At 44.0% G+C, this 24,955-nt stretch overlaps 5 protein-coding genes across 17 annotated transcripts; 3 read left to right on the forward strand and 2 right to left on the reverse strand.

Annotated features, from left to right (window-relative positions):
- Nucleotides 1–840: 840 nt before the first annotated feature.
- On the forward strand, nucleotides 841–11,025 carry LOC119560527 (serine/threonine-protein phosphatase 4 regulatory subunit 3). 3 transcript variants are annotated; one of them, XM_037874003.1, is made up of 10 exons: nucleotides 841–1,051; nucleotides 4,774–5,177; nucleotides 5,247–5,434; nucleotides 5,577–6,515; nucleotides 6,637–6,814; nucleotides 6,872–7,127; nucleotides 7,188–7,460; nucleotides 7,528–7,661; nucleotides 7,844–8,616; nucleotides 8,857–11,025. In XM_037874003.1, exons 2-10 carry the CDS (start codon nucleotides 5,066–5,068, stop codon nucleotides 8,953–8,955), a joined length of 2,952 nt encoding a protein of 983 aa, XP_037729931.1. In that variant the 5' UTR covers nucleotides 841–1,051; nucleotides 4,774–5,065; the 3' UTR covers nucleotides 8,956–11,025. The 3 variants fall into 3 exon arrangements, with proteins under 3 accessions (XP_037729931.1, XP_037729934.1, XP_037729933.1); XM_037874006.1 differs by having other exon boundaries at nucleotides 7,549–7,661; XM_037874005.1 differs by lacking the exon at nucleotides 841–1,051 and adding an exon at nucleotides 1,412–1,429.
- A 52-nt stretch (nucleotides 11,026–11,077) lies between these two features.
- Nucleotides 11,078–12,764, forward strand: LOC119560531 (cilia- and flagella-associated protein 36). The gene is made up of 4 exons (XM_037874019.1): nucleotides 11,078–11,302; nucleotides 11,356–11,564; nucleotides 11,620–11,780; nucleotides 12,281–12,764. The coding sequence occupies exons 1-4, from the start codon at nucleotides 11,200–11,202 to the stop codon at nucleotides 12,738–12,740; spliced, it is 933 nt and encodes a 310-aa protein (XP_037729947.1). The 5' UTR covers nucleotides 11,078–11,199; the 3' UTR covers nucleotides 12,741–12,764.
- Nucleotides 12,760–19,086, reverse strand: LOC119560528 (leucine-rich repeat-containing protein 40). 11 transcript variants are annotated; one of them, XM_037874008.1, is made up of 13 exons: nucleotides 18,919–19,083; nucleotides 18,318–18,366; nucleotides 17,041–17,426; nucleotides 15,737–15,927; nucleotides 15,478–15,681; nucleotides 15,066–15,189; nucleotides 14,833–15,005; nucleotides 14,348–14,754; nucleotides 13,963–14,289; nucleotides 13,716–13,859; nucleotides 13,465–13,653; nucleotides 13,211–13,396; nucleotides 12,760–13,148 (listed from the first exon to the last, which is right to left on the reverse strand). In XM_037874008.1, the coding sequence occupies exons 2-13, from the start codon at nucleotides 18,323–18,325 to the stop codon at nucleotides 13,043–13,045; spliced, it is 2,445 nt and encodes an 814-aa protein (XP_037729936.1). In that variant the 5' UTR covers nucleotides 18,326–18,366; nucleotides 18,919–19,083; the 3' UTR covers nucleotides 12,760–13,042. The 11 variants fall into 11 exon arrangements, 9 of the variants coding, with proteins under 9 accessions (XP_037729936.1, XP_037729935.1, XP_037729938.1 ...); XM_037874007.1 differs by having other exon boundaries at nucleotides 13,963–14,292; XM_037874010.1 differs by lacking the exon at nucleotides 13,963–14,289 and having other exon boundaries at nucleotides 18,919–19,077.
- LOC119560529 (carotenoid isomerooxygenase) lies at nucleotides 18,783–22,137 on the forward strand. Its single transcript, XM_037874017.1, has 4 exons — nucleotides 18,783–18,981; nucleotides 19,463–19,971; nucleotides 20,316–21,351; nucleotides 21,690–22,137. The coding sequence occupies exons 1-4, from the start codon at nucleotides 18,937–18,939 to the stop codon at nucleotides 21,966–21,968; spliced, it is 1,869 nt and encodes a 622-aa protein (XP_037729945.1). The 5' UTR covers nucleotides 18,783–18,936; the 3' UTR covers nucleotides 21,969–22,137.
- Nucleotides 22,020–24,693, reverse strand: LOC119560530 (adenosine deaminase 2). The gene is made up of 6 exons (XM_037874018.1): nucleotides 24,528–24,693; nucleotides 23,477–23,962; nucleotides 23,256–23,425; nucleotides 22,978–23,159; nucleotides 22,588–22,724; nucleotides 22,020–22,534 (listed from the first exon to the last, which is right to left on the reverse strand). The coding sequence occupies exons 1-6, from the start codon at nucleotides 24,589–24,591 to the stop codon at nucleotides 22,077–22,079; spliced, it is 1,497 nt and encodes a 498-aa protein (XP_037729946.1). The 5' UTR covers nucleotides 24,592–24,693; the 3' UTR covers nucleotides 22,020–22,076.
- Between the last annotated feature and the right edge of the window lie 262 nt (nucleotides 24,694–24,955).

Consider the following 24,955-nt stretch of genomic DNA (forward strand, 5'->3'; position numbering starts at 1 on the left):
TTATTATAAATAAAACTTACAAATAACGATTACTTTCGGTCACTCGTTTTTATTTTCGTCTCGTTCTATTTTCAAAACTAATTTTTCTTCTAATACTAGATGCAATCGCTCTGGTGGAGCCCTCGGAGCCTCCCGAAAAGGCACTGCAAAAAGCAATGAGGTGCGTCAAAAACTTAAGTTGGGCAAAAAAAGTCAACGCCGGCCCCAGATGCTGACGAACCGACGACTCCGATAACACCTGGAACCCCCGAGCTGAAATTTTAAAACAAATAAATAAAAATAAAAATTAGAACCGAAATTATATTTGCTGCTAAGCGCTCAACATGTGCTGAATGTGTGCCTTTTCTACTGCCCAATCCAGCGCTCAACGTGTGCCGAATGTGTGCCTTTTCTACTGCCCAATTCAGCGCTCAACGTGTGCCGAATGTGTGCCTTTTCTACTGCCCAATCCAGCGCTCAACGTGTGCCGAATGTGTGCCTTTTCTACTGCCTAATCGAGCGCTCAAAGGGGTGCTCAAAAAAGCACCCAATGAGTGCCAGTTTTTGTGCACTGATGAACCCTAGGACATGCCCATGTTAATTTGAGCACTCAACCCCATATTAATTAGGCGCCTATTGAGCGCTGAGTGATGAACTTTTTGCAGTGATTGAGTGCCTAATCGGCGCCGAATGGTACTGCAGGGTAGCTTTCAAATATATTTGAGTATATACCGAAATAATAATTTAAAATACCAGGAGGTTGTCACCGCTAAGCAAGCATAGACACTCACCTCACACTTAAGTGTGACCACCTAGGGTATTTTTGGTAAATCCGAACAAATAAAGATGGAGTATATAATATTCAATCATCGAGGTCAGGCCCAACATCAGCGTCGGTCCGCGGAAAATAGAAGAATCACAATTATCCGGGGAGATATTAGTCGAAAACTAACGCGGTTCCCCAGTAAATATGCGCAAGCGTAAATTGTACATACAGTGAAACGAATGCAGCCAGCGTGCGAAGCACTAAAAGCGAAAAACGCCAGAAACAGAAACAAGAAGGAATTGCAGCGTGAGTGTATAACTTTTTGGTTTTTGCCCCCGCGCTCTCTCTCTTGCTGCTCCTGCTCTTGCTCTCTCTCACTCCTCTCTTTTGCCCTCTTGCGGCTTCTGTGTTGTCTGCGTGCGAGTGTGTGTGTGTTTGAGTTTTAACAGTGACGGTGTGTTCTCACGTACTCCCTGGATGATTTACGGCCTTGCCAAGGAAATCGGACTATATATCCCGGCTATAGCCCATATTGGATCCCGATCTGGATGCGAGGCTGTTGCCGCTGACACCGACCCCCCCCCCCTATTTATCGCACTTTATGCAACAACGAAAGGCAAACCGTCATGTGTTGAGTTTCTGCGCTCTCCGCTGTGTGTAGTGTGTTGGGTTTCGCGCAGCGTGGTGAGTTGCCGTCGTCTGTTTTTCTTTTCCCTGCGTCTTGTGTGCGTTTCAATTAAATGCAAAATCGGCTGCGAATATCGCGGAAATGCGGAATCGCTCATGCTTTATATACAGACATAAATAAAGTATCGAATCAAAACAAAAATCTGCTGCAACAACAACAAAAACGTGCGTGGGTGTGCGCGTGTAGTGCGCTTGTGTGAGTGTGTGTGTATGGTGGGGAGACGGCATTTTTCTTTACCACACGCCTCTTCTTCCCCACAATACGCTGCAATTTTTGCGATTCTGTTTTGCGCCTGCCATTCGCAATAATTTTATTGAATGAACCGCAAAAGAGACGGCCCAAAAAGCGATGTACTTGCCAGACGTTGTGTCTGTGTTGGTGCGTGTGTGTGTCTGTATCGCGTTGTGTGTGTATCGCGCATGAAAATACATCAACTGTCGAGTAAAAAAAAAAAATTTCTAAAATATAGGAAATTGGCTGACATTGCAATCGCACCGGAGAGTGTTTATAATTGTGAAATTTTCGAGTTCTCCACCAGTCTCTTTCCCCAACTTCCTTCCGTCCTTCCCTGCCCAATACCACCCCAAAAAATTGCATACATGCACACGTGCCTTCGGTTGTGCGAGTGTGTTGGTGTGAGCGCGCGTATTCTGCACACATTGTCATGCATGCAAAAACAAGATACGACGCGTTCGTAATCGTCAGACTCCTTATCCCCCTTGGCTCAGTCTCTCTCTTTCTGGCCCTGCATTATTCATTGCAGGATGAAGAAGGCAAAAAGTTAACGAAAGGGAACAGGCGCGAGTCGAATTTGGACCGCTTTTTTTTCCTATGGAGTCCTGCATCCGCATCCTTTGCTCTTCTCATCCCTGCCCACCTTTCGCTCTCTCCTTTTCCACGCCTTCGCGGACACTTGCAGCTTTCGCGCGCGTGTGTGTGTGAAGAACAGGAAGAGAGAAGCGAGACTCCAACTTAACATTTACAGTTGCGGTTCAAATAGTGCATAGCTTTAGTTTTATTAACCCGAAAAGGATCATTAGGGGTCATTTTTGGACCCGGTACCAGAGGTCAATATATATGAGGTAGTTTGACTTTTTTAATTCATGAAATCCTGATTTCCAGTAAGTTTTCTTAAATTAGTTCTAACTTCCTTGAAACTAGTCCGATTCTAAAAGTTTGGCGGATATTGGACCTCCATTATAAAGGTTTTAACCAGTGTAGCTATCAAGATTTTAATGAGCGCTATACAGCCAGACGACAATTTATGATAATGAAATTATGATCATGTGCACGTTTTTGTCAAAATATGCTATCCCTAGCCCATTGGATCCTTAGGGGTTTTTTTAAATTTCTTTTTTTGTATAATATCCGAGCTTTGAATAAGATTATGCATTATACGCTTAAACTACAAATACAAATACTTGATTTACACAATCTAAAGAAAACAACCAGGACAAAAAAGATCTTGAGATTTATAAACTGACACGTGTAATTTTCAGGAGGGAAACAGAATCAAAATGACAAGCATCTTTTTCGTAGCTGTATCTTTTTCTTTTACTAACCAATAAAAACTAATTGTTGCTGGGGCGAAAAATACTGCCAACTTGTCATATTTGTCGGACTTTATCGATGACTCGACTCCAGGGCAATTTTTCGCACACAGATTTTCTCTCGGCACTTTGGCAGCCTTCTGCTGGTTATTAATAAAAATTAATAATAACCAAATCTCTGGCGCTGTGGCACTTGGACATGGGCATTCTCATGTATTTCGCAGCTGATTGCGTAAATCGCTCGCGACGTTTGTTTTGAATTGCTGCTTTTGTTTTGGTACCGATTTGAGGGTCTACGAGTGTGAAATCTCTGGCTCTCTCGGTTCTCGATTCTCCATTCTACATTCTCCGTGTGTTATCAGTGCGGAATTGGCCTATGGCGCTTTATGGGAACTGGTATGGGGTAGTATTAGTATATGTAGGTGTAGTATAGTATTTCGGTTCGTATCTGGGATCTTAATCGCTGTGCAAATCGTGTTGAAACTGCGGAGCACGCGTTTTCCCAACTTCTTGCAACCTTGGTTGGGCAGGGCGGTGGGTGGTGGGGGTGATGAGTGTGACGGGGTTCTCGCTGTCGATCTGAGGTGACGTAAATGTTTGCGGTGGATAGCGCCAACTTTGAGGTGGCGCTCTTCAACGATGACGTAGCTAGCGCTTCTTCTGTTTACTCGCACATTATTTTGCACTTGCCCATTGATTTTCGCCTTGCACAGAAAGAAATGATGGATGTGATACAAATTTAATTGGATGGAATTTAGTTGGCTCAAAAATCGAGGTGATGATGTCGTAATATATTGAAATCCCCTTATATGTTATTATGTTCATACTATCAATTCATTTATTAAAATACATAATAACCCTTAACTATGATATGAAATCTCAAAATATTTATTTAGCCCCCTAGCTTTGAGTAAATATAGAGCTCAGTTTTTTGGCGTGTATGAGAATGGATAGTTTACTGCTGGCTCCCCACTCTCTAAATCTCCCGCTCTCGCCGCTGTTTGTTTTCTTCGCGCGCGTGTTTGCACTCGCCGTGGGGCGAAAGCGCAGCGATAATAGTTCCTCGGATATAGTATACGCCATATAGTAACCCCACTCATACCGAAAACCCCATCGCACAGATACAGACGCGCACACTGCGAAAGGCCTAGATCTAATGGAAAACGCTTAATGTTTGTAAACAGACCGGGCAAAGCACATTTATTTTCCTTTATTTTTTGGCATATCGCATCTCAGTCGGAATGGTCTTCTCTCGGCTTCTCTCCACACATCTTTCTCCCCCAAACACACACACTACGAACGTTGCTTTCACATTTTCATTCATCGCGAAACTTCCCATGAAATGTTGCAGAAACCTTAAGATAAGATATACGAGCTCAATAGTAATTTTATAACCATAAATTACCTAGAACTTGTATAATAATGTGTAGCTAAACCATTTCATAGGATAGTGAAACAAATTCAACGTGGTATTAATTTGTGTCGCGAATAATTGCTGTTATTGATGCAAAATAATAAAATACTGCTTACTACTTCAGCAGGAAATAATTATATTGAACTACTAAACTAATGAATAATTATAGAGAACCAGAAATACTTACTTGTATTTAGTTAAACAATCTCAGCTGCACTGAAAATTAAATTTATGTAGCACAATATAAAAATATCAAAATAATTATCAAAGTTTTTCTCAGGACTTACACTCAAAAAATATTTGTTTGATATATTTGAGAGATTTTACGTTTAAAAATATTCTATAATATAAAAATATCTGTGTTATTATCTTGCAGTGCAGTCACGTCGTGGGCCCATCCCAATCCCATTAGTCCCCACCCGGAGCTGGAGTGGTAGCCTAACATGGATATAGAAGTCAAGCATAAAGATTAGCCGAATCCTTTGAATTTTAAATTCGAGATCCTAATTTAATATAGCCAAGTAGCATAGCGTAGCCTATAGCCCCTAGCCAGCGGAACGGTTCCAAGCCGCAAGCAACTCGCGTTCGTAGTGCAGATCGTAACTTAACCGAATCCCCCGGACACCAGCGAGAAAAACCAGAGAGGCACTTCGAGGAGCAACATCATCATGACGACCGACACCCGCCGACGCGTCAAGTTGTACGCGCTGAATGCGGAGCGCCAATGGGATGACCGTGGCACCGGTCACGTGTCCTCCACCTACGTGGAGAGGTTAAAAGGTGGGTGTACAAAGTCAACCAACCCCCCGAACTGTGGTCTAAGTTTCTGCATCCCTTAACTACTTCCAGGCATCTCGCTTCTGGTTCGCGCCGAATCCGATGGATCGCTGCTTTTGGAGAGCAAGATACAACCGGACACCGCCTACCAGAAGCAACAGGACACCCTGATTGTGTGGTCCGAGGGCGACAACTTTGACTTGGCCCTTAGTTTCCAGGAAAAGGCGGGCTGTGACGAGATATGGGAGAAGATATGTCAGGTAAGAGTTGTTTAAGCTGCAGCTTTTTGAAAAATAGCTACAGTTCATTTATATGTCAGTTTATTTAAGACGTGTGTCAAACGACATCTCTATATTCGGGCATTTTGGTATTAACGACAACCGTAAACTAATGATTTTCCAGGTGCAAGGCAAGGATCCCTCTGTGGAGATAACACAGGACATTGTCGAAGAGTCTGAGGACGAGCGTTTTGAGGATATGTCGGACACCGCGCCACCCATTGAGCTGCCACCCTGCGAGCTTTCCCGGCTGGAGGATATTTCGGAGACGATACAGAGCTGCCTCTCTACGCCGCTGCGCAAGGAGAAGCTATCAATGGCCCTGGAGTCGGAGAGTTATATCAAGAAGCTGCTGAACTTGTTCCACGTGTGCGAGGACCTGGACAACACCGAGGGTCTGCACCACCTCTTCGAGATCTTCAAGAACATCTTCTTGCTGAATAAGAATGCGCTCTTCGAGATCATGTTTGCGGATGACACTATCTTCGATGTGGTCGGGTGCCTTGAGTACGATCCGAGCGTTGCTCAGCCCAAGAAGCATCGCCAGTATCTGAAGCAGTTGGCCAAGTTCCGCGAGGCGGTGCCGATTAAGAACCAGGACCTGCTGGCCAAGATCCACCAGACGTTCCGGGTGCAGTACATCCAGGACATTATCCTGCCTACACCGTCGGTCTTTGTCGAGGACAATATGCTGAACACTCTGTCCAGCTTCATCTTCTTCAACAAGGTGGAGATTGTCACAATGATCCAGGACGATGAGCGCTTCCTGCTCGATGTGTTTGCGGTGCTGACGGATCCCGCCACCGGCGATGCGAAACGCCGCGACACAGTCCTCTTCCTGAAGGAGTTCTGCAACTTCGCCCAGAACCTGCAGCCGCAGGGCAAGGACTCGTTCTACAAAACTCTCACCTGCCTGGGCATCCTGCAGGCGCTAGAACTGACACTCGTGATGAACGACAAGAAGACAAAATCGGCTTCCATCGATATCCTCACGGCCATCGTTGAGTTCTCGCCGCTGGTGGTGCGCAACTACACGCTCAACCAAGCCAACAGGCCGGAGGGGGTAAGTTAATCTGCGGAACCTAATAGTTCTTGCCTACTAATTATGGTAGAGCTTTAATATAATATCAACCTTCGTTCGTTCTAATACATGATTACTTTTCTTTACCCTTGCCTGCACGTAGGAGCGTATGCTACTGAACATTGCCATCGAACAAATGCTGAACGACTCGGAGCCGGAGCTTGGTATTGCGGTGCAGCTGATGGGAATCGTTAAGATCCTGTTGGAGCCGGAGAACATGCTCACCGAGAAGGGTGATTTTCTCAACTTCTTTTACAAATACAGTGTCCAGACGTTAGTGGGTAAGTACGACTCCAACACAATCACACTTTCAGCGACTAACTACTCGATGCTTACAGCCCCATTGATGCTTAACACCATGGGCGACCGTCCGCAGAACGAGGACTATCAAACGGCCCAGCTGCTGGGCATCGTCCTGGACATTCTGTCGTTCTGCGTGGAACACCATAGTTATCACATCAAAAACTTTTTGCTGCAAAAGGATCTCCTCAAGCGAATTCTGGTGCTGATGAAGAGCACACACACGTTCCTTGTCCTCGGCGCCCTGCGACTGCTACGCAAGATAATTGCACTTAAAGATGAGTTTTACAACAGGTGAGTGTGACGTGATTGACTAAAATATGGCAATGCTAATTGGCTAATCCCTATCCCCAGACACATTGTGAAGTGCAATCTGTTTGCGCCGGTGGTGGATGCCTTCATCCGCAACAACGGCCGCTACAATCTGCTGGAGTCTGCCATCCTGGAGCTGTTTGAGTTTATAAAACTCGAGGACATCCGTACTCTGTGCGTTTACTTCGTGGAGAACTTTAGCAAGATATTTGATGAAATCGAATATGTGCAGACATTCAAGTACTTGAAGAATCGCTACGATCAGTACCAGGATCGGCTTAAGGACCGCGACAAGATGGAGAACCGCACGGACGGGTAAGTTTTGCTTTAGCGCCTTGTGCTCCAACACAAAGTGAAAATATTTGGGTGTATCATCTTAAAGTGGCCTGCCCATCATCCGTAGCGGTGGCCGGTTTCGTCGGGATCAGCGGCAGATGGAGGAAGAGGAGGAGATGTGGTTCAATGAGGAGGACGATTTCACTGAGGAAATCGACACCTACAGCAATGTCATGAAATGTAAGTATAATTAATAATTGAATACTTAAATTTACTTGGAATAACGATGTTAACAAATATGTGTCATGATTCATTTGGGACTTGGAGAATAATTAAATTAATGTTTAAATTATTTATTCAACCAAGTTATATCCTCTATTTTACCTCTGTATTTAAACGTATTTTCCGTTCTTGCCTTGCAGCCGTCAGCGAAAAGAATGGCCCGCAAACGCAAAACCAGCAGAAATCCTCTCCGCCGCACAGTACGTCGCCGCACAGTGGTTTGCTGGGTAACCTGAGCACCACCGCGTCATCCACTGCCACATCCGCCTCGTCAGGCGCTCCGGTGGCCAGTGGCAGCAGTAGCCCGGAGGCGATCTCAGCCGACGAGCAGACGCAGACGGCAGTGCATTTAGTCGCCGCTGCCAACATCGCACTTCAGCACCACCAGCAGCAGCAGCAACAGCAGCAGAACCCATTCCAGCAACAGACCCAGCCCGAGATCGCGGAGCTGCAACAGCAGCTGCGCGGCGTAGAGGCGCCACAAAGCCAGGACCTGGAGCTGTCGCAATCGGCTGTAGCCAGCGTTTCGCCCTCTTCGTCATCCTCGTCTCTGGAGGCATCCACGTCCTCTTCATCGGCGTCCTCGTCTTCATCCTCGTCGTCATCGTCCTCGCCGCCCGGCTCGTCGACGGCCGCATCTCTTTCCGATTCGGCGACAGTGGCGGCCGTGGCCGCTTCTCAGTTTCTCACAACGATCGCCACCGCAATGGCGGCGTCTGTTACGGCGGCGGCGGCGGCCACAAGCGGCTCCCCCAACCTGTCGCCAGCTCCGGCTGTCTCCAGTCCGGATATCGAGAGCGCCGACGCCCAGTTGCCGCCCAGCGATGACGCCAGCAGCCCGGTGAGCGGGGATCAAGATGCGAACAGCACGGAAGCTGCCAGCAGTGAGGCAGACAAGGCGACGGGCAAAAAGGTGTGTTGCTGAACCCAGTAATTTTAATTATAGGCAAAGAAAACCACAGACCATGTTTAATGTTTTTTAATGTAATTTGATATGTACCATTACAAATTGTGAACATAAGTTTAAAATATTAAAAATGGTTTTCTGTGAAATGCTCTTTAGGAATTTTAGTTACTTTATATATTTATATTTATACCTCGAATAAGAAGCATGTAGTTTTTCTATTCATACGATTATATTTACCATTCACAGGGTCTGGTGGACTACGAGAGTGATTCTGGCGAAGATGACTACGAGGAGGACGAGGACTCCGAGGGGCCACAAGCACAAAAGCGCGCGCGTCTGGCATAGTTGGCAGATGATGAGTACAGCGGCATCAATTATAAATTAGTACACACATAACAGAACACAACCAACCACGGCATACAACAAACAACACACAAACCCCCAACACACACACCAACGAATGTTAGGATCGCATTGGCGGCGACGACAGGACAGCACAGCAGACAGCCGTACGATGTAAGATCGAACAAGAAAGCATACAATTAAATTTTAGCATAAAATTTATTTAAAAGGAGGAGCAAACAACACCTAAAGTAAACGAGAAATTATAAATCTTACTTTACTAAATTAAATAACTACATATAAATATATATATTCAAATATATATGCATATGAAAACACAGCTAACTATAACTGATCGGCATCCACAGGCAGAGATGCAGAGATGCAAACGAGTGCGTGTTGTTCGCGAGTTGGCAAAGCATTAACGAAACAAACCAAAATAAAATGTATTTAGTAGTTAAATCCCACACAAGAGAAACGCAGCAAAAAGGAGGAGGAGGAGGTGCCGTCAGGTGGTGGAGGACATTTGTACACAGGCAACATCCATTCGCAATGTCCCTAGTATATCAGCAGTTAACAGATCCTGTGAAGTTGGCTGCCGGCTTAGAATGTCGGCATTTGAAGGACAATTAATATAATTGTGTCTTTCCTAGCTTAGTTGTAATGCTTAGAGTTAATCACTTTTACTATCATTACCTATGAGAACGATTTCCTGCCAATTGCACCACTATCACTCGTAGCGCTGTTTTCAACTGACAATTTGAGTAAACACTTCTTATCGCAAAAGCCTTTATAAAAGTTTCTATTGCAAACAGCGCTGTAACATCGTAAGCAACGTACATCTGTGTTATGTTATTAAATTTTAAATTTTGAACTATTCCGAAAGCAGTAAATTTTGTATTCATTGTATTTTTTTTGTTTAATTGTTTTTTGAATATCAACCAGAAGCCATGGTCGCCAACTTGACAAAAACTGTTAATCCCTTGAGTTAGACGCAGATAACACTTGAACCCAATGAACCTTGTATATAATTTAGTCAGTCTCAATACGCGATTAGTTGATAACTGCCCTAGCACCACTGACGCCCATATTAAGCCCAAACAATTGATCTTGGAGGAATCGAAGGTTTTGCACATTATGGAGCAGATTGAAATTCAAACTCTTGTGGGTGATAACTTGAGAAGCGTTATCTGACTGTGTAATTTAAAACAATTGTTGCGCTATCCTTACATTATTGAAACACACTCACCACAAACACATCAATAAATAACTAATTATAATGATAACAAATAGATCGTAATATAAAACTAAAGTGGGGTAAACAAACATCAGCAAACAAATAACAAAAACGTAAATTAAAATAGTCTCTTGAGTTCTCGTGTAAGTTTTTTTTTTTTTCATATTTAACGTTTAATTTGTATTAAACGACTGTAGATGGGCTCACTTGGAACCACTCCACTCCACCCACAAACGCATAAATACGTTCGCCCACGCTATAACCTATCGACATCCCACAACCACAATGACAGAAAGTAATAAAGTTATTTGTTAATAATCGTATTTGCCATGTGCGTTGCGTACTGTACTACATTTATTTATTTTAGTGTTTAAAAGAACTTGTCACTGCAAACGGTTTCCCTTGAGCAACCGATCGTTTGTTCCTCTCCCGAAGCCCACGATCTTAAGAATACACCCATGATAAAGCCGCGGAGAACGTATCCATACATATATCCTTCCAAGTTGATGTTTTGTTTGATTGATTGAGCAACATTAACAAGACGCATTCGCAAAGTGCATGAACAAGAATGAAGAATAAAAATAAAGAAAATGATAATGAAAACTAAACGTAAACGTAAAGCGACAACACTATAGTTTATACATAGTATTTATATGAATCGTGTATTGTATATGATATGCTGTCTAATCCCTAATCCTAACACATACCCATTACGTCTATAATTTGAATACTTTATTTAGTTGTTTAAACATCCGTGCGTAAAATGCGATATATATAACTCTATATTATTATTATGAGTAAATTAAATAATAGTTTTTAATAGTTTTTAAACAGAATCAAATGGCTAAGCTCTCAAAGTGTTCTTTTATTTACTATATATTAAACACCTGATTGTCAGGTGTCGGGTGGTTTTTCATTGTCATGGCAACCGATTCAAGGACCAAACAAATGTTTCCAGCAAATGTTGACTAAACTTTTCGGTTTAGTCACTTCTTTGAACTGTAACCAAAATGTCGGTGGAAGACTCCTGGGTTTTTGATTCACTGGTGTGCTTTCTGCACGGCCCCATCTGGAATGCTCCGCTCCAGACTTTTATCGAGCAAAAGTCCTTAGGTGAGCACCCATTCTGACAATGGAATCCGTAATAACCCAAGGATTTGGTGCAGTCTTCGATCCCAATCTGCCGATGGATGAGAACAATCCAGATATACTCCAGATCCACGAGGAATACAAGAACCTGGTGGATTACATGCTGGGCAGCTTTATGGAGGAGATGCAGATATCGCCGGAGCAGTTCGAAATGGCCTGTCTCGAGGGTCGTCAGCAGGGACAGGGCGAAAATCCCTTCCAGTTCCACCAAGTGCTATTCCAGCAGGTACGTCCGGTCGCAGTTTTGAACGCAATAGTGTTCTCGAGGTGTCATCTTTCAGATATGGGCCGCCAACGACATCAAGATATTCATACGCATGATGACGCAACGTAACGTGGAGCTTCAGCTGCAGGCCCTGGATCTCATCGAGAAAAATCAATTAGCTCAAAGTACCGCCGATGAGGGGGATGACCGCAGTGCGGACGCGAGCTCGGATCCAGGGTGGGTTACAGTGGTTCCCCGTCAGTAAACTTGTCTTATGCAATTGCGGGGAAAATTCTATTTGGTTTTCGCACAGTGCCAAAACGTTTTAGATTTATACTAGTTCAGCTAGGTGGTCCCTTTATGGGTCCGATTCCAGTGTCGATTTTTGATCAAATTCAAAAAAATTTTGAAAAATGATATATCAGTTTGTATATCAGTAAAGTATAGCTGGATTTTTTCATAATATATTGTCCGATATAGTTTAGTAGCAATTAGCATCTAAAAAATTGAAAAACAACATATTTAACAGTTCCATAAAGTAGGTAACATAATATTTTTAAAATTTTAATGTATCAGTCATATTTATAATAATAGTCACGTTCTTACTTGAGGTTCGGATATAATACTTTTGTCAAAATCGAAGCATATATTTATAAGAAGATATATTATTTAATAATTATACGTACATGTTAAATTTGAACATTCTTTACAACCCTAATATGTAATACTTTCCACAGTGATACCGCCTCCGAGGTGGAACAATTGATAGCCAAGACAGTGGCCGACGAACTGGAGAGTCCGGAAGCGGCTCTTACTCCAGAGCAGGATCCCAATATGGAACTAGTTAATGACAAGTTTCAGCGGCTAAATCTGTTCTTCGAGCAGGAGGATCATGTGGACCCCAGCGACGTGGTATCGCGACAGGAGTACTTGCGCCAGCAACGCGACAAGATCGTGGAGATTAAGAAGCAGACGCGGGCCAAGCAACTGCAGGAGACCATGTCCCGCGGTACTCCACATGCCCCGGAGGGAGCACGTCCCAGCTCCGCATTAGTGGCCCAACAGCTGCTGGAGAATGGTGGCCAGACCAAGGAGCTCTCGATGCCAGCTCCCCTAGAGGCCGAGGAGAACGCTGCCCTCCAACTCAGACGCAATCTGGCCAAGCGCTTGCGGAGCGAAGTGGTGGAACAGAAGTGAAAGGCAGGACACACCACTATTCTCAACTATTCCCATTTATTGCAGATGCTCAGCCAGAATTAACAACGTGCATAAGGTATTGCGACATGCAGACTAGTTCGTTTGGTGGATGCACAGGGTGTGTCATATGTTGTACTTGTCTCGTCTCCACTCGTCCATGTCCACATACAACCCAGATTCGATGGTAGTGGATTGTGTGTGGACATGGTCAAGGGAATCTCTACTAATTTTCATTAAGCTTTTCTCAAAATAAACATATTGCTAGTGAAGTGTTTCCCAAAAACATTGTGTTGATTGCGCTTCTATGTTGGTATGCGATCCCGCAAGTAGGACATGATGGCATCGGTGCCCTTCATCAGAATCTGATGGCGGGGCTGACGAAAAGGATTGCCCACCAGTTCCAAGTGTCTGGAATTTAAAACGGAAATATATTTGGTCTTACGAGTATTAATTTTCAATCTGGTTCTTACGTTATGTTGGTCAGATTCCCCAATGTGGGCGGCACTGCATCAATATCATTATTGCGCAAATCCAATGTACTCAAACGTGGCATGCTCTGCAGACCCGATACATTTAACGTTTTTATGTGATTCTCACTGGCAATGAGGATCTCCAGACCTTGCAACTCGTACACACAGTTGGGAATAAACTGGAAACTGAGAATTCAAAGAAAGATAATCAAATGACGCTAGAGGATATTTTCATATGATCAACTTGCACTCACCGATTGTTGGCAATGTTGAGTTCCCGCAGAGTGTTCAAAACACCAAACTCCTTGGGCAGGTCGTTCAACAGATTGTTGGACAAATTCAGGAAAGAAATACGTGTAAACTGGGAGATAAACTGAGGCACATAGCCGATGACATTGTTGGATAGAACCAGCTCCGTGACCAGATCATGCATGTGCTGCAGTCTGAAAGTAATTGATTACTACATGATTAAACCATGGGATCCAGTGTATTCCTTATAGCCTACCCATTGGGCAAGGTGCTCAGCTGGTTGCGGGCAAAGTCCACCACATGCACTCCTTCATCTCTGGCAATCTGGAACACCTGGTCGGGCACTTGAGTCAGTTCCTCCAGGTTGACAGCTAATGTACGTGTATGACGTAATTTGTATCTACAGGATGGAGGAAAGATTGAAGTAAGCATTAAGATTGCCAGAATCTACAAGATGTGATTAATGGGAATTGTGTAAACTTTGGAACTTGGTGATACACTACACCCAACGTGGATGGACAGCTAAGTGAGAGGAATCATGCTGCCTATAGGAAAACTGCGTATGTTGCTGCTGCTGGCACATAAAGTAATTTGGATGGGGATATTCTAGTCGCTTATGTTGCTGGTGATTCATGAAAAGGGATCTTATGTTGCCAATTGGATGCTGCTGCTGATAGCTCTCAGGCTCATAAATGTGGCCCTGGGTCTGGCAATCATATTCCTGGCAATTCCTGAGCGGTTCATACACACAACAGTGCTGCTGCATTTGCTGCTGACATGGATATGGACACTGATATTGGAACCCATCCTGCTGCTGTTGTTGATGATAGCTACTGCTGGGAAGATCAATCTGCTGTCCCGTCTGAAAGAAAAGTTCTATATGCATACCTATCCGGAAAGTTGCTGGGCATATCCCCAGAGTCCGATTGGCCACCACGCAAACGGGTAACACTGATGCCGGGTAACTCTGATGTGGAGGCGCCATCGGAGCCACCTCCCTCCTCCTTGGCCTTGGCCAGAGCTCTCTCGTGCAGCGTCTTCAAAATCCGCGCAGTTCCACACTGCAGGATGTCGCGTCGGATCATCTTTATGGGATTTCCCTCCACCTGCAGGCTGATCAGATGGGCCAAAGAGGACAATGTGACTGGCAGCACACTGATCGTGTTGTTTGACACATCCAGGCGGTTCAGATTGCGCAGCAGGCACAGCTCGTCGGGCAGCTCTGTGATCTTGTTGTCCCTCAAATCGAGTATCTTCAAATGTGGCAAGTTGCCGCACATGGCTTTTGGTATGGTCTGAAATGAGTGTTAATAAATATAAGTATCGCAAAAGTCTTTGAATAATTTATGTATGATATTAGTACTATAACTTACCTTTATAAAATTATTGCTGGCATGCAGTTCGCTTAGGTTCTCATTTCCCTCGAACTCTGGCAGCTCCAAAATATCGTTGTGCTGCAGATAAAGGCATTCCAGCTTCCTCAGTAGACCCATGTCTTCCGGCAAGCTGGTCAGGTCATTTTGCATCAGATCAATCTTTTGCAGAGCTAAACACACGCAATTGTTAAACTTAGATTAGCAAGTATTTGAGGACGACCAGCACTTACAGCGCATGTTAACAAGATCGGGGGGCAGTTCCTTGATGTGATTGTAGGGCAACAGGAGCGCAGTTAGACGCACCAGGAACCCAATGCCACCGGGCAGGGATTGAATGTTGTTATGCCCGCCGTCCTTTCGTTATAATTGGGTTAGCAAGCGGTTGGTTACGGGAGAATATATAGGATGGTATTAGTCAGATAAGACGCCACAACCAGAATTATGTTTATAAAATATCTAAAACTATTAAGGAAAATTATGCTTAATATTGCAATAGGATGTAAACGAAAAACTATCCATTCGACGAATTAAAACTATTTCTTTTATAGTTCCATATCCTGATTAATGTAAGATTTTAGTGTTATTGGCAGTCTATACATATTTATTTTTTTTTGGATTTAGAATTTCTTTCACCTAACTCACCAGAAACTCGAGCATATGAAGGTCACTGATGTCCGGATCGACTTCGTTGAACTCATTGTACGAAATGTTGAGGTGTCGCAGCTCAGGTAGACTATAGATCGAACGGGGCAGCTGGCTCAGCTTGTTATGGCTCACATTGAGGCGCATTAGCTTTTCCAACTTCCCGATTTCCGACGGAAGCTCCACCAGAGCATTATCGTGCAACTAAAAAATATTGTTAATAAATCCTCATAACTTCTAATAAATAATAATATCATACAGTAAGAACGGTCAAGGACTGCAAATTCTCGATCTTTGGGGATATGTGCGTTAGCGTATTGGAGCTCAGGTCCAGGTTGTTTAATGGCACTTGGTTCCACCAGGCGTCCTCCTCCTTGATTGTCAGTTGTTCCAGATTCGCGGTCTTGCTCTCCGTATCCGCCTCGTTGATGTCGTAGAGTCGTTCGGGCACTGAAATGATAAGATGTGGAATCAATTAGAGAACGCTGTTCCGGGGAAGTCACTACACTACAGTCTTCAACGCGGGACGGAGGCTCAGGATCATCATCCAGCTCAAGCTCATCGTCCGGATCCTCGCTCTCCAGCTCGTCCGTCGAGGAGGCCATCTGGAATTCGCGGATCTGGTAGTAGCGTCGCCTCCGCGGATAAGGACCGCACATGCAGAACGAGGTGAGCTGTTTCCTGGAGGACGCAATCTTGGGAGATTGGATAGTTGGATGCAGTCACACAACCGATGTCGTTCAGCTCCCTGAGCTGATTGAACCGAGCGATGACTGGTTCGTGGACGCACCCCTGGAGCACCTTTATGGATCGCCTCGAGGCGCGGATGCTGTTCAGTGAAGCGGCAAATATGTTCTTTGCCTTTTTCAGTTACCTCCAAGGTCAAGTTCGCGATCACTATCGCTATTGTCTCACATGAACTGGAACCACAAGGCGCTGCTGTCGATGAGGCCGGGGCTCCATTGATGATGACACCCCTCCTGAGTCATGCCGGGTCTGACCTTGGACTTCCAGCGACGCAGTTGCTCCTGGGTCACCACTGCTTACAAGCCCCGCAATGTATGTAGCTAGCTACTTTTTAGTGGATAAAGATATTCGAAACTCTGTGACTCCCATCTTTTGAGATGTTATACTTTTGAAGGATTTTTATAGTTAATCCTCTGCAAATTAGATTACGTTTTATAGCAAAAACAACTTAAATCCTAATATAAGGGACGAATTTCCTTTAACTAGGTCAAACAAAATGAAATTTCAATATATTGAAAGGTAAATGTAATTATAAATCCTTTATTATGTTGATATTACACTTTCCTATTTAATTTTTTTAAGGATAAAGGTATCTTTGAAACAAAAACTAGTTAGAAATCGTTCAAATGCCGCCTATTATACATACATATTTATATAATAATGTTGAATTCTTAGTATAAATATTTCCTATAAAGAGAACCTTAAAGTAGGGTTCCATAAAAAAAACGTTCGAATTTGAATAATTAATTTAACGGATTTATGAAGTTTGAGTTACAGAGTTTCGACTACATCAATAATTCTTCCCCGTGGACTCACCTCTGGCCAAAGCCTTGTTGGATAGATTCAGGGTGCCCGACTTGCGGGCCAGCTTCCACAACTGCTGGGTGAGCACCTGGTCGTCCTCGTGGTTGCTCCTCTCGTGGAAGATCGGGCGAAAGGAGTAGTTTGGCCTGGGCGAGTGCGCCGCGGGGGGCGTTTGGCGCGGACTCTGGGCGCAGCGGGGGATCCTGCTGGCGGAGGAGTTGACCCTGGCGGAGGGCCGACCTCGTCCACGGCCTGTCCCGTCGCTCATTTCGCTGGGGCAGCCGTAGTGGGTGAAGCAGGAGTGGCCAAAGTCGAAGTCGCCGACGAACGCGGATGCCTGGTCACATTCCTGGGCTCCGTGGAACGAACTGAACTCCACGCCCTGCGAGTCGCTGAAGCTGGCGGGGATCACGGGTTAAATGGGGTCAGTGGGACGCTTAATAGCCACCGAATCACAGGTGAATTCGGTTTTTTGTTAGTTTTTGCGTCGTTTTATTTTGGTCACTGTCAGCCGTCAGCTGTTCGCTGTGCGTTTTCCAACACTGAACGGTGTGTGCAATTGGTTGTCAACGGTAACTATTTTTAAATCACCAACGGGCGTTACTTAATTCGTTTTAGTTCTAATAATGAGTTTGGTTCTTCTTAAAAAATATAATCCAAATACTTTATATTACATTCACAAATGTACATAAGAAACATTTAAATACATTCCTTACTTGGAAGATTGCAAATTAAAAGCATTTGGTAAACCTATAAAATGAAACAAATTGATTCAATCTTATATATTCAGAAATAAATTATTAATTTCTATTAAACAAATTATTATCAAAAAATAAAACAATTATAACTATGTTAAATTGTTTTACTAGAATTGGATTGGATTTTAAATTCACAACATCTTAAACACAATAAATGGAAAACAAAAATTTAAATTTGTTTTTGTCGTTTGCAGCATTTTTTTTTACGAGTATGTACCCACTTTGTATCAGGAAAAATAAACAAACCCTTAAATATTTTCTTTACGATTTTGAAGACACCAATTAAAATTTCTAGACAGCTGCTTTGAATTAAAAATTGAAATCAATTTGTTACCCCAAGAAGCGGCAGCGTTTGATAACAGTGCACCTGCTCAGCCGCATATGTATTTCCTATGCATCTGAATAAATAGCAATAGAGCCATACGTCCCCCAGAACCGTAATTGATTTGATCGTGAACTTAAGTCTATGCTGTGGGTGTGCAATCCACAATCTACAAGCAGATTAAAAGCTTAGGTTAAGTCGGTACTTACTTCATCATCTTGTTGGGGACCCGTTTTCCTATCTGTTTGGCTTCTGCTTCTGCGGGAGATACAAGATACCCAGTTACTTTGGCGCAAGGTCAGTCGCAAAAGTCAGTCAGTGGGGTGTATTAGATTTCCCTGTTCGACGTGGTTGCCCACCACAAAATGTTGGTTAGTTGTGGGTACATATATAGTACACCCTCTAGAGCACTCAAACCCCCCTGAAAATAAGGTGGCTCGCCGAAGCGGCAAAAATGCTGAGCCACTTGTCTTTGCGCCATGGGCCATGCCCATTGCAATGGGCCGCAGTCTGTCGTCAATGGGCATATTCCAGCGGCGTGGCCACGTCGACTGTCAATCAAAATTATGAATAATGCCGGGTCGGTTGCCTCCAATTGGTCGCCTTCGCCGTCCACATGGGCCATCCACGTCCATCCATCCCCTACCCAAAGTGACTAGGTGCCAGACCCGTGGAGCACTTGCCAGTCGTCATTCGGTTCTCATTGCAAGCGGACCGACCGAGTGAACTCGGTTTTGGTTTCGGTTCTGGTCTACTACTATTGCATCACTCACAGTTTGGACTAACTAGCCTAGGAGATCCCCGACTCACACTTGGAGTATCCACGCAATGGCAGCCGGCGTCTTCAAGAGCTTTATGCGCGACTTCTTTGCGGTCGGTTGATGGAAAAGTCATCCACGTGGGGACCCAATTTCAAACTAAAGAATTTTTCAAAATTTTACCAAGGCTTCCAAAAATTACCGAAAGCTTGCTGACAGAATTTCAAATGAAACCTAGGGGTTATTATGCGGACATTGAAATGATTTAATCAAAAACTTAGCAATCATAAAACATATTAGTCTTAAAGTTTTTAAGGCCAATTTGATTTAATATTATTATTAGATTATCCATTTGAAAATACCTTTAAAAAATAAGGGGAATAAAACCAGGAACATTTAATTAATACATACTGTAGTCGAGACCCCAAGTCGAGGTCCTTGAGAACGGTTCCAGCTGATGAAATGTTTGGAATGTGGGAAATCGGCCCACATGCCGACTGGATAATCCCTGCTAATCCACTGCAAAAGTGCAGCTGGCTTAGGGGTCTCAATCAAGGCACAGAAAAGCGTTAAGACCAGTCTGCCTTTTCTTGCAGGTGAAATACGACGACCAGTTAAATGATCCCCAATCGGAGCGACTAGATGCCAATGGACGCCACTATCCCAATTGCTCATCGGATGTTTGGTTGCGATCCTGCGAGCGGGAGATAGTGGATCCCATCGAGGGTCACCACAGTGGACACATCCCGCGATGGATTAGCGGCAGTCTGCTGAGGAATGGACCCGGCAGCTGGAAGGTGGGCGACATGACCTTTGGCCATCTCTTCGACTGCTCAGCCCTGCTCCATCGATTTGCCATTAAGAATGGACGTGTTACCTACCAGAATCGATTTGTGGACACTGAAACCCTGCGAAAGAATCGTTCGGCCCAACGGATTGTGGTCACTGAGTTCGGAACGGCAGCTGTTCCGGATCCCTGTCACTCAATCTTCGATCGATTTGCGGCCATATTTCGACCCGACAGTGGGACGGACAACTCAATGATTTCCATCTACCCCTTTGGGGATCAGTATTACACATTCACCGAGACGCCCTTTATGCATCGGTAAGTTAAACTTTGTTTTAAGCGAAATGAAAAGGGAAAAAAATGTTTAAAAAGAAAGGTGGGGCTTAACCGACCACTAGTCCACAAGAGACCATCGATCTTATAGAGCGTGCTGTTAACAGATTCGCAATATTATCAATAAAAAACCTTTCATAAAAAGTTTTCTATTGTTTTTATGATCTTCTAGTTTATTATTTATTAAGGTTACGATTTATGTTCATACTTATATCAGAAAAAGTAATGTCATTATTAATTCGCAAAAAGGAGTTTATTTATTTTTAAAACATAGAAATGTGGCCAAAACAATTTTAAACATATCTCTGATTATTATAATAATATTTTAGAATAAATCCCTGTACCTTGGCCACCGAGGCGCGTATCTGCACCACGGACTTTGTGGGCGTGGTAAATCACACCTCGCATCCGCACATCATGCCCAGCGGCACCGTCTATAACCTGGGCACCACAATGACCAGATCTGGACCGGCTTACACCATCCTCTGTTTTCCGCATGGTCGTCAGATGTTCGAGGACGCTCATGTGGTGGCCACACTGCCCTGTCGATGGAAGCTGCATCCTGGTTATATGCACACCTTCGGCTTGACGGATCACTTCTTTGTGATTGTGGAACAGCCGTTGTCCGTTTCCCTGCCGGAGTACATAAAATCCCAGCTAAATGGCCACAATATGTCGGCATGCCTCAAGTGGTTTGAGGATCGGCCCACGCTCTTTCACCTTATAGACAGGGTGTCAGGGAAACTGGTGCAGACCTATGAATCTGAGGCCTTCTTCTACCTGCACATCATCAACTGCTTCGAGCAGGATGGTCACGTGGTGGTGGATATTTGCAGCTACAGGAACCCCGAGATGATCAACTGTATGTACTTGGAGGCCATTGCCAATATGCAAACTAATCCCAATTATGCTACCCTCTTCCGGGGACGTCCTTTGAGATTTGTTCTGCCCTTGGGCACGATTCCCAAGCCTCAGAGTTCCGGAAAAAGGGGTTTGGTCAAGTCTTTCTCCCTGGCTGGTCTGAGTTCTCCTCCGATTTCCCGAACCATGAAGCACTCGGTTTCGCAGTACGCGGATATTACCTACATGCCCACTAATGGCAAGCAGGATAGTTCAGGGGAAGAAAGCCCTAAGAGAGATGCCAAGAAGGGTCGCTACGATGAGGAGAATGTGATTAACCTGGTGACCTTGGAGGGCAGCCAGGCGGAGGCTTTCCAGGGTACTGATGCAATCTCCCTGCGCCCGGAAATGCTCTGCGATTGGGGCTGCGAGACACCCAGGATCTTTTACGAACAGTATATGGGCAAAAACTATCGATACTTTTACGCCATCAGTTCGGATGTGGATGCAGAGAACCCGGGAACTGTAAGTATTTTGGAGATTTCTTAGTTATATCCCAGAAAGAAAACACCTTTCTTAAAAGCGTTCTCTTTACATAAAAAGTGAGCCAAGATCAATTCAATTTCAAATCCTCTCCATTAAGATGAAGGAAAACAATATCGACAATATTTTCATCTCTATTTTAAGATTCTCGAAAAACAAACTCAAGATCACTTTCGTCTTTAAACAACGTTTCTCATTAAGTAACTGAGAAGATGAGTTCTCAAATTGAGAGAATTTGATCTTGGCTCGTTTCCATTTTCAATTTTGCGTTCGTATTATGAATCTTAAGACATTATAAGCATGTATTTATGCTTTTACAGCTCATCAAAGTGGATGTATGGAACAAAACGTCTCTCACCTGGTGCGAAGACAATGTGTATCCCAGTGAGCCGATCTTTGTGCCCTCACCAGATCCCCAATCCGAGGACGATGGTGTCATTCTGGCCTCTATGGTTATAGGCGGTGGCCTCAACGATTGCTATGTGGGCCTGATTGTTCTGTGTGCCAAAACCATGACCGAGTTGGGTCGATGTGACTTCCACACCAACGGACCCGTTCCCAAGTGCCTCCACGGATGGTTTGCCCCTAATGCCATTTAGATTCTTAGACTACTGTTTTTATGGGAAGAACCCCGACAAAGATCATATGACTTAAGAGATAGGTCCCAGTATTACTCTTAGAACTAGACTAGTGACTTTTGTATTGACTCAAAACTTTGGATTCAAGACATTTGCAATAAACTCCTGCCACTTGCGCTGGAACACCCGATTGATCTTGCGCCTTTCGTCAGAGGTCAGCACTGCGTATTTGATAGAGTTTAGGGCCAGCTGCTTGAGGAATCGCAAATCCGCTTCCGCCGGAGCCAAGGCCATGAAGGCGTAGTAGAAATCGTAGCTCAGACCCTTGGCACCCCAGACACCCGGATCATCGGAGGATATTACGATGGGGAAGTTCTCCGCTATTAGAAAGCTGGCCGGATGATTCCGCAGATCCCAAACGAAGCCCAGAACTTGGTTGGAAATGGGATTCACCTCGATGGCGATGTTACGCTTCTTGATGGTGGACCACAATTGTGGGTGCTTGGGCAGGGCAAAGGCGTGCCCGATGCGCTTCGTATTCAGCAGAATGGCGTCCATCATGTTCCAGTCCGTCCGCCCATTCCAATCTGAGGGTTAGGTTTTCTTATTAACGGAGGATAATATTGTCTATATAACTAACTTGTCTCGCCGGCGTGAAAGAAGTAGTTGGCCGTGCTGGGAAGATCGGACAGTTGATTCATATATTTCTTCAACGGATCCCCTGTGTCCTCCTGACCAATCAGATCGAATCCAATCACAAAGTTTGGCTTAGCATGACTATGATAGTATATTAATAAAACAAAAAAATTAATTCATGAGAAGAAAAGGTAAAAATGTTGATTGTATGAACTATCAAAAGATATTTATCTTTTCAAGGGATGGTTAATACATACTAAAGGATGGTAATAAATACTAAACGACATTCGTGAAAAACATATATATATTTGTCATATTTTGCTATTATTTAATAAATAAATTTAATTATCAAGATAAAAACAATTATCACGTTAAATTTTAAAACTGTACTTACTGTAGTTGCTTAAAAGTGGTTATGCGCCTCAACATTTCTTCCTCGGAGGCCTTATTGCGCTTGGCATATATCACTTTGACACCCACAAAGTCGTGGTGCTTGGCCTTGAACTCCTCCACAATCCGTTCCAGTTCGTTAGCCACCTCCAAAGTACTAAGAGTGCGATTATTTTCGTCGTAGAGCTGAAAGAAGATTAACATCAAAGTGATCGAAGGATTAAATGTTATATAAGATGGCATGAAGGGTTGGTAATTTGTTCCTTTATAATGATTACTTACAGGCGACAGGGAGGCTCTGATCTCAGCATAGATGATGTTATCCTCACACAGCTCCTCCAGCAGGCGTTTGTGATAGGCGCAATAGGTCGGACGGTGTTTGTAGAGCCGATCCACGGTGGTGAAGATATTCTCAAAGCGCTCCCATATCTTTTTGCGGTTCGGCAAGAGGGCTGGGTAATGAAAATGTTAAGATAAGAGAAATTTAAATATAATATCCCTACCCTCCGGCCTGGGACCGTGCATATTGATGTGCTTCTCCAGCTGGCGCTCGTATTTTCCCCGATCCTCGGCATTTATCCGCTCGGTGCACACATTCTGAACCTCGCTGTGGCAACCAGACTTATCGTAGGTGAACACCAGGAGTCCATCCGGATTCCGGCAGGTGTACAGGTTGTTGGTGGTGGTCAGGTTCTGGATGATCCACCGGGAGGTCACCATTCCCGTGTTATGTCCGTGCAGGAAGGCACCCTTCGGCATCTTCTGGATCATCCGGAAGACCTCGCTCTGGCGGACGTATTGCCTGCCCTGGAAGAAGTGCATTGCCGGGGCGTACTTCTCTGGGGTCTTGAAGCCCTCGGCGATCTCCGCCCGCTTGGCGTTCATCAGGATGCTGTTGGCCTTATCCTCGTCGGAAGTCAACCAGATGCTGCCCCCCAGAGAGGCCGCCCGCTCCGCTTCCATAATCTGCTCCCGTAGAGTCTCATAGGCTGTGGGACATTAAAATGTTTTTAACTTACACTCGTGGTTTTAAATCTTAAAAATAAATTCATATTCCAAAAAAAACCTGGTTTCAAATATTATTGTCGAGACGTTGTCTATAGTATAACATATATAAGCTTTGATTATTCTCTTATTTCGTTTTTAGACTCACATACATGGATGCTGCTTTTACATTTCGCATGTATGTTGTTTGTTTACACATTTGATTTAGTGATAAGTTTTTCATACAATAAAATTAATAGACTAAAGTCTAAACAGAAGTAATATGGTTTCGTTAGGTATCTATATAAATTACTCTACCAATTTGGTATTGGACGTTATTTTAAGGTAGTTTACTTACGCCTTTAAAGAACACATAGGTAGTCCAATACTATTACTATTATATGTAATATATGTGTACTATTTTACTAATATATGTATACTATTATATGTAAAAGGTTTCTTATTACAAAAATACACTTATATCTTTGAAGTGCACAAAATCGTATAATAAGAGAATAGGATGTTACAAATTCGGTTTATAAAAATATTATATATCCCTCCGAGACTTACGTTGGTCGGCGGCCTGGAGTCCGCCCAGGAAAACAAAGGCGACCAAAACTTCCAGTAGCAGCATTGCCTTCCAGTAATCTCAGTTCCGCTTTCAGAATATACGCCGCACTTTTTCGATCCACGTCTCTTGGCGATCGTAATCCAACTGATAGGGGCCTCCGGCTTAAAAAGCTGACCCGTATACGGCTTGTGCAATTTCCACTCTGATCATGATCTTGGTCGCTGTGGGAGCAGCGGCATCTGGTGCAGTGGTTCAATGACGGGGATTAGTCCGCTCTGGAATGGGGCGCGAAATGTTTGAATGCCCCCGGGTTGGCACTTTCGTTGACACTGGCCCCTCGGCCAATTTGCAAATAAATTTCGTGACGTAGCATGGTCAGTGCCAAAATGCCCTACGCAAACACGATCCTACCTAAAAATAAATGTCC

Source organism: Drosophila subpulchrella, unplaced genomic scaffold (assembly GCF_014743375.2).
Source record: "Drosophila subpulchrella strain 33 F10 #4 breed RU33 unplaced genomic scaffold, RU_Dsub_v1.1 Primary Assembly Seq354, whole genome shotgun sequence".
Taxonomy (NCBI): domain Eukaryota; kingdom Metazoa; phylum Arthropoda; class Insecta; order Diptera; family Drosophilidae; genus Drosophila; species Drosophila subpulchrella.